The 8,407-nt window shown below is 40.7% G+C and overlaps 1 protein-coding gene across 1 annotated transcript; it reads right to left on the bottom strand.

The window, feature by feature from the left end:
• Positions 1-1,574: 1,574 nt before the first annotated feature.
• On the bottom strand, positions 1,575-8,267 carry LOC311046883 (uncharacterized protein). Its single transcript, XM_084059457.1, has 3 exons — positions 6,709-8,267; positions 6,055-6,188; positions 1,575-4,128 (listed from the first exon to the last, which is right to left on the bottom strand). The coding sequence occupies exons 1-3, from the start codon at positions 8,091-8,093 to the stop codon at positions 2,687-2,689; spliced, it is 2,961 nt and encodes a 986-aa protein (XP_083915583.1). The 5' UTR covers positions 8,094-8,267; the 3' UTR covers positions 1,575-2,686.
• Between the last annotated feature and the right edge of the window lie 140 nt (positions 8,268-8,407).

Raw genomic sequence — 8,407 nt, forward strand, 5'->3', positions numbered from 1 at the left:
ACACGAGGTGGGTGGAAAACAGACATTATTGACAAAAGGTGAAAGGTCATGGACTCGAGTTTAATTTGTAATTTTTTTAAATTATAATTTACTTTGCTTTTAAAACAATTATTCGGTATACTTATTTGGTACATTAATTTAATTTAAGACATCAAAAGAGAAGTTATCTTTTTCTTTTTCTTGGCAGTTGAGAAATAGGAATTGTATAGACCAATTATTTGTTTACTAACATTGAGCCTGGACGCACAGGTGATTGTTTCACGCAATCAATTCCCAACCTGTTTCGGGGTGCACTGGTTTCAGCACACCCCAACCCCCTCTTGTGTGTGTTGGCTAGTGAGACGCGTCCTAACGAGACCTGATATAATGGGTTTCGTTGCGCGCATTAAGGGGTCTATGCGTCATATCCGTAAAGCCATATGACCACGCCTCGGACGTTTTTAAAGCGACAGTATCCCGTTTAATGCATTTTGTTGGTATTCCAGTATAAGATTCCAATGCTTGTGTTCTGAACTTCTGATATCCACTGTAATATAATTGTCTGTTTGAATTTGTTTGAAACCGATACATTCTTTTCTAAAATTACCCAATTCCTTGCACTTTAGTTAGGAAATCCTTTGATATATAACTTACTTCAATATAGCAGATATATTTAAGTTTAAGTATTACAACTATTTTAAGTAGCCTACTATAACTTAGCCCTAGAATGGCTGTGATATTATTACATACATTTAATGTATTCCAAATACACAGCCATAGATCGGTCCTATCCCCGCCCGGTTAGCAGACTGATCTGGGTGGCCTTTCTACGTCTCTTGCTACTTATGTACTCAACCAATAATTAATTCCTAAGACTTGGAGTCAGATATTGTCCTCTAGTTTCATATCCATTTGAAAGTTCTGGCAGAAAACGTGTGTTTAGTAAAATATCTCTACTTTTCCAGTGGAGATATTTTCCGCACACGGACGAGTCGGGACGACATTCTCTACGGGTGAGGGACCAGAAATGAGTGCAGGACAGAACATATCAAAACTTCCTTTAGGAAGCACAAATGTATGGGGCACACAGGTAGTGAGATTAATTACCCCACACAAATCGCAACGCACCTGTCAATTGTGTCCCATACGTTTGTGCTTCCCAAACCTAGACTGTTCCCAAAGGAAGTTTTCATATGTTCAGTCCAGCAGTCATTTAGGGTCCGGCCCCTCGCCCGGAGAGAAAGTCGTCCGTGTGCAGCTCGTGGAAAAGTGGACATAATTTACTAAATACACATTTTCTGCCAGAACTTTCAAATGGATATGAAACTAGAGGACAATATCTGACTCCAAGTCTTAGGAATTCATTATTGGTTCGAGCACACGCAGCGCAACACATATAAAGGCCGCCCAGTCTTCTAACCAGGCGGGGATAGGACTGATCTATGGCTGTGCATTTGGAATACATGAAATGTATGTAATATATCACAGCCATTCTGGGGCTAACTATAACTATACCCCCCCCCCACACACACACTTAACCAATGTTATGACTGATAATACATTTTATATTCAAGTGATTTCCTCTAAGAATAGTAAGGCTGTTGATAAAACTTTCTAATACATGCAATGCATTTGTGACTAAGTTTGACAACCTGGAACTCAGCTAAATATTACTGCTTCACAGATTAAAGACAAATATATAAATGTATGAATAAATAAATAACAAAGATGTAATATTATATTGATGCTGCTATACAACAACAACAAAATAGTCATAACATCCACACTTGCTCTATTAATAATCCGAGATCAAAAACTCATCTGAAACTGTAATTTACAGTATGAATTCCATCTTTATTCAAATTCTGGATATACTTGTTACCCCTCATTTTCAAAGCTGTCAACAATTACAATTTCAAGTCCCAGTTCTTCGGTCATTACCGACTGTCAAGTCAGTAATGTACAAGAATGACATTCAACACATTCTAAAACAATGAATGCCTAAATGAACTATTAGAAAACTGTCGGCATATTGGTTTGAATAGTTGGTTGAAAGTATACATATGGCAAAGAAAATTACAAAATGGTATTACTGTATTTCTATTCTCCTCTCACAAATCACCAAGTTACTTTAAGCATAATTAGGGAGAAATAATAAAACAAAGACTCTTCAAGACCCCAACATTCAAATTGTATAAAGTAACAGTAGATCAGTGTTACAAATACTTTCATTTATCGAATGAAATGGCCTGTATTATTTTAGTATTAAATTGGGTTTGGTTTAGTTCTGTGAAATTAAATAGCAGAAAAACTAAACATTTCCATATGAGATTGTTGTGGTGTTCTAGAACGTATAACTGTATTTTCCCCCCTTTAATAGAACAGAATTTGGGAGAAATAATTAAACAAGGCAATTTTTCCACAATCCCAACATTCAAATTATACATACAATATAACGGTACAACACAATATTGCATTATATGCATCATTGCATTATATTCATATGACATGTATTATTAAAATGAAATAGGGGTTTGGTTCAGTTCTACAACATTAAATAGATAAGGCAGTAACAGAAACATTCCCTTCAGAGATTATGTTTACTTGTGTTGTTCTAGAAAGCTTAATTCTTATCAGTTTTGTAATGATCCAGCTCCAATCTGTTTCTCTGGGAGCCATTTTGTCAACAGCTCCTACTTGACCTGTTTTAGACAGTGGTGGCATCAGCTCCAAACAGCTTTTCTACCTTTACAGACACATCAACAGGCATCACTCTGACTGTGTGGAACTTACAGTAACTCATAAGGAAAGGAAAGAGCCTCTCGTTGAACCGGTGGCTGAATGTGTGTAGATGTTCTTTTGTATCACAATCAGAGAAAGACAGCTCCCCTCTGCCCCAGTCCAGCTGTATTTTGATGGCCTGGGGTTTGTGGCTGACTTTAACATTAGTGTGTTCTCCGTACAGGACTCCAGCCTCGTATTTACCATCTCGACACAACATCAACCAACCTTGTTCTTGCCTTGATTCCCTCTGGACATGTTTTGCCATCACACCAATATCCCAGTCCTCAAGTCCTACCTCTATGTCCCAGCTATGAGTCCCTGAGTCAAAGCCCTCGGAACCCAGGATACCGTGTCTGCAGTTGATCCTCTCTGGATTGTCAGGAAGCCGGCGGACCCTCTCACCTGGACCGTATCTCACACTGGTCAGATCCTTGGACAGAATCAATTGAGATGGGCCAGTGGCAGTATTGGGGTCCAGAATCACAGGACTGTAGGAGACCAACTCCTTCATCTTTTCCCAAATGTTGAAGGCAAGGTTTCCGAGGTGTTTGGACACATCAATCAGTGATTCTGAGACCAGCTTTGGATCCTGCAGCGTGCACTGGGCCCTTTCTACTGTGGTCTTGTAGTTGTCCAGAAAAAAGATGTCTTCAGCTTTCAGCTCCTCCTCTATGGCTGTGATTTTGTCTTTGAGGGTTGTTATTTCTTTACTCAGTCCATCAATATGATCTTTAATTAACTGACTCTTCTGCTCCTCTTCCTCTTGAACTGCATCAATCCTGGTCTCCTCTTCTTCTTGTAGCAACTCGTAAAACCTCTTAAATTCCTCCCTAATCCGTGTCTCTACGAGCTGTGCCTGCACCTTCATGTAGGTTTCTGTTTTACTGCACTTATCTCTTATCTCAATAAAGACATCCAATTTCTGCTTCAATGGTGTAAGCGCTTTCCTAAGTTCCTCCTTGTAATCCTGGGCAACTTCATCGACTGGACAACACTCATGACTTCTATGTCTTTTGGAGCTCTGACACACCACACACATTGGCTCTTGGTCTTCCAGGCAGTAGAGTTTGCGTTTCTCGCCGTGCTGACGGCAGAGAAACCCAGGCCTTGCTCTCCGCTCTTCCTCCTCCAAGAAGGCCTGGCAAAGGTTCTTTAGAGCCAAGTTACAAGGAGGAACACTTGTTGCGGAGATACTCCGACACACGGGACATTTTCTCTCTACCTGCCGCGACCTCCAGCATCGCTGCAAACAGATCTCACAGAAGCTGTGGCTGCAGGCGAGGAGGACTGGATCCTTAAAGATGTTGTAGCACACAGGACACGTTAAATCCTCTTTCGGGAGGGTCGACACCGAAGCCATTTTCTCTCAAATTGAAAACGTTCACTTTCACATAGTCGTGAAAAAGCGCACAAAATGAATTCAACGGAGTTTTGTTTACGTCCAAAATTTCCAAGAGGCGCGAGCAGGAAACAGTGGCTGTGAGTATCGTCGCCCAATGAATACGTAACATCCGGTCTGTGACTTAATAAGAATCCTTGCAGAGCATTTGAAGAGATCTTCACGGACTGGAGTAGGGTTCTTCTTTAATATTTCTTACCGTATATGCTTTTGAACAATTATTCGTTCTACTCTTTTGGTACACTAATTTAATGTAAGACATTAAAAGCGAAGTTATCTTTTTCTTAGCAAAAGAATTGGAATTGCATGCGTCATATCCGTAAGGCCATATGACCACGCCTCGGACGTTTTTAAAGCAACAGTACCCCGTTTAATGCATTTTGTTGATGTTCCAATGATTGTGCTCTGAATATTCTGATATCCACTGTAAAATAGTCTGTTTGAATTTGTTTGATACCGATACATTCTTTACTAAAATTCCCCAATTCATTGCACTATAGTTTGGAAATCCATTGATTATAACTTACTGATATATTACTGATATATTTAAGTAATTACAATAATTCTAAAGTAGCCTACTATAACTATACCACACAGACACACAGACACAGACACAGACACACACACACACACACACACACACACACACACACACACACACACACACACACACACACACACACACACACACACACACACACACACACACACACACACACACACACACACACACACACACACACACACTTAACCAATGTTATGACTGATAATACATTTTATGTTTAAGTGATATCCTCTAAGAATAGTAAGACTGATGATAAAACGTTCTAATACATGCAATGAATTTGCGACTAAGTATATAAGACAGACTGAAAATCTGCTAAATATGACTGCTTCACAGATTTAAAGACAAATATATAATGTATGAATAACTAAGATGTAATATTGATGCTGCTTTACAACAAATAGTCAAAACATCAACACTTGCTTTAATAGTGACCCAAGATCAAAAACTCAACTGAAACTAATTTACAGTATGAATTCCATCTTTAATCACTTCTGGAATATAGACACACACACACACACACACACACACACACACACACACACACACACACACACACACACACACACACACACACACACACACACACACACACACACACACACACACACACACACACACACACACACACACACACACACACACACACACACACACACACACACACACACGCGCGTGCGCGCGTGTGTGTATATATATGTGTGTGTGTGTGTGTGTGTGTGTGTGTGTGTGTGTGTGTGTGTGTGTGTGTGTGTGTGTGTGTGTATGTATATATATATATATATATATATATATATATATATATATATAATGTAACCTGATATTAATTTATGAATGTGAAATTCTGCCAATAGTCCACTTAAAGTCTACATTATGAACTGTTGCACAGAAATTAATGGTGAAATGTGCTGCTATGCCGCTTATAAAAGGAGTGGGCCTGTCTCAATGTGTAAAGATGTTTGTTTTCATCAGAGTCAGGGAAAGACAGCTCTCCCTCCTCTGTACTTGTCTCCGATCCTCTGTTTTTTCTTCGGCACTGTGATGTAATAGTGGGATCTTCTGGTGGGACCCCAGCCAAGTATTTACCCTTTTGATTAATTGAATACTTTATTGGCAAGTTTGGGAAACTGCACAGCAGTACAGTCACAAAAGCTATGCAAAAACGATAATACAAAAAGCCCCGGGGGGGCGCTTGTTTCCATTGTGGTCCTTTGTACTCATTAATTAAGACATAATACATTACATATCAACAACACTAAAATACATTCTAGATATATTTATAGAATAAAGGGGGGTGGGGATAAGGGGCAGAGGATGACGCTCTCACTGTGCTCCTTCCGAGGAGCTCGCTGAGGGAGTGCATCGTTTGATTCTCTGGGGGCAACATAGTGGATACGATTACCCTTGTGACACCACAGCATCCAGTGTTCAAACTCCCCTTTCCTCTTGACAGTATTCACACTCGTGCCCAACTCATCCAACCCTCAGAACAGGGAACCAATGATGCTTCATGCCTCACAACAAAACATTTACAGCAAAGAATCCAGCCAAAATGCAATGATTACATCATCTGTAAAGTCTGTATTAATCCAGTTGACCCACAAAACAGTATGATATTTTGTGTAACTGTTTTTGTGGTAAGGCGTAAAGATGGAAATTTTCATTACAGCAAGCGAAGAAAACAGTGAAAGAAAGTCTAAGCATGTTTTAGCTTGCAGCGGGACCGGAAAGGATGGCATGATGTCGGTCTGTAGTTCTGTCCCTTTGCTGCCACACACACATGATATCTCTGGCTGGATTGCCACAGAATATACTCTACTTTCTACCTTCTCTTACTCCAGCGTCCAGACAGTTTTGAATTCAGCTCTGGCATGTCCCTTTCTCTTGCCAAAAATAAGGTCGACAAGGTTTAGATTAAGTCTAATTACAGTTAGGTACATCACCTTTACTACTACTACTACAGTATTACTACTATTATTACTACTTTACCTTCACTGGTAAGATCCTCACAGGGTAATGAGGACAGGTACTGCTAAAAACAGGAAAGAGTCTCTCAGTGAACTTGTATCTGAAGGTGTGTAAATGTTTGTCGCCATCACAGTCAGTGAATGACAGCTGTCCCCATTCCCAGTCCAACTGTACTCTGATCCTCTGGGGTTTCTGGATCACTGTGAGATCAATGGCTGGTTGTGGTGGAACTTCAGCCTTATAATCACCATCTAGACACCAGATCATCCAGTATCCATCCTCTATGGTTCCTTTCTTTTGAACAGACTCTGACATCACACCTAGCTCCCAATATCTGGCATCTCCAACCTCAATGTCCCAGCTGTGAGTTCCTGAATTAAAGCCCTCGGAACCCAAGACATGAGCCAATTTATCAAACCTCTCTGGATTGTCAGGAAGCTGCTGCCTCTCTCCACACCTCACACTGGTCAGATCATCAGAGAGGACAAGTCCTGGATTTGCAGTATTGGGGTCCAGAATCACAGGGGTGTAGAAGACAATATCCTTCATCTTGTTCCAGACATTGAAGGTCAGATTTCCCAGGTGTTTCGCTACATCGATCAGTGCTCCTGAGACCAGCTGTGGGAAAGAGCCCATTGTGCACTGAACTCTTTCTACTGTGGTCTTATAGTTCTGCAGGAATGAGATGTCTTCAGCTTTCATTTTTTCCTCTATGACTCTGACTGTGTCTGAAAGGGTTGATATCTCTTTTCTCACTTCATCAATCTTCGCCTTGATCATCTGATTTTTCTGCTTCTCTTCTTCCCTCAATACCACAATCCTGGCCTCCTCTTCCCCTTTTAGAAACTGGTGAATCGTCTCAAACTGATCCTGCATCTTTTTCTCTGTGTTCTGGGCCTGATCCTCGATCTGTTTTTCTGTTTGGTCAAAATGTTCATTAACCTCTTTAAGGATCTTCAGCCTCGCCTTTGCATTTTCTAGTGCTTTCTGAATCTCTTCCTTGTAATGGCAGGCAGCTTCTTTGATGGGACAACACATATGTTTTTTATGTTGTAGAGACATTTGACACACCAAACACATTGGCTCATGGTCATCCTGACAGAAGAGTTTAAGTTTCTCACCGTGCAGACTGCAGAGAACCTCAGATCCTGCTGAAGGTCTTTGGATCTTCTTATTTTTTAAGGCCTCACAAAGGTTCTTCAGGGCACGATTACAAGGTGGCTCCCCTGTTGAGTATTCTCTACAAGTTGGACAGTCCTTGACTGCTCTCCCCTTCCAGAATTCCCGCAGGCAGGCTTTACAGAAGCTGTGACTACAGGAGAGAAGAACTGGATCTGTGAATATATCGCAGCACACCGGACACGATACATCGTCTTCTGGGAAAGCCAAAGAAGCCATTTCCTCTTGCAGTATCTCAGCCTATTTTGATAATTCTCAGGCTACTTTCTCTTTCAATCACATATAAAGCAGCAGATTAAATGAGTCAACGGCAGTTTGAAGATACAGGTATTACCAGTCTCCTCTCCTGTATGTGTACAGTAGTCAGTTTGTCCTTTTTCATCGTGAGTTGTTGAAGTGTTGACGACGACGAGCAGGGAGTGTATCTATTAAACACACTGAACTCATGTGACACATAGTGAAACCGTGGTTGGTTCCCAAATGGGTTGATGGTTACAGTATATTCCAACCCCATTTCTTTTGCGAAATAGTAA

The sequence above is a fragment of the Gymnoscopelus microlampas genome, assembly GCF_963454915.1.
Source record: "Gymnoscopelus microlampas genome assembly, chromosome: 6".
Taxonomy (NCBI): domain Eukaryota; kingdom Metazoa; phylum Chordata; class Actinopteri; order Myctophiformes; family Myctophidae; genus Gymnoscopelus; species Gymnoscopelus microlampas.

Excerpts from the sequence above, each read along its gene's own strand:
- LOC311046883 (XM_084059457.1), bottom strand. The coding sequence starts at position 8,093 with ATGGCTTCTTTGGCTTTCCCAGAAGACGATGTATCGTGTCCGGTGTGC. Across the intron at positions 6,189-6,708 it reads TTACCAGTGAAGGTAAAGTA|TGTGAATACTGTCAAGAGGA; the intron begins GTAATAATAGTA and ends GTTGGGCACGAG. Across the intron at positions 4,129-6,054 it reads AGCTCCTCGGAAGGAGCACA|AGAAAATGGCTTCGGTGTCG; the intron begins GTGAGAGCGTCA and ends TTTCAATTTGAG.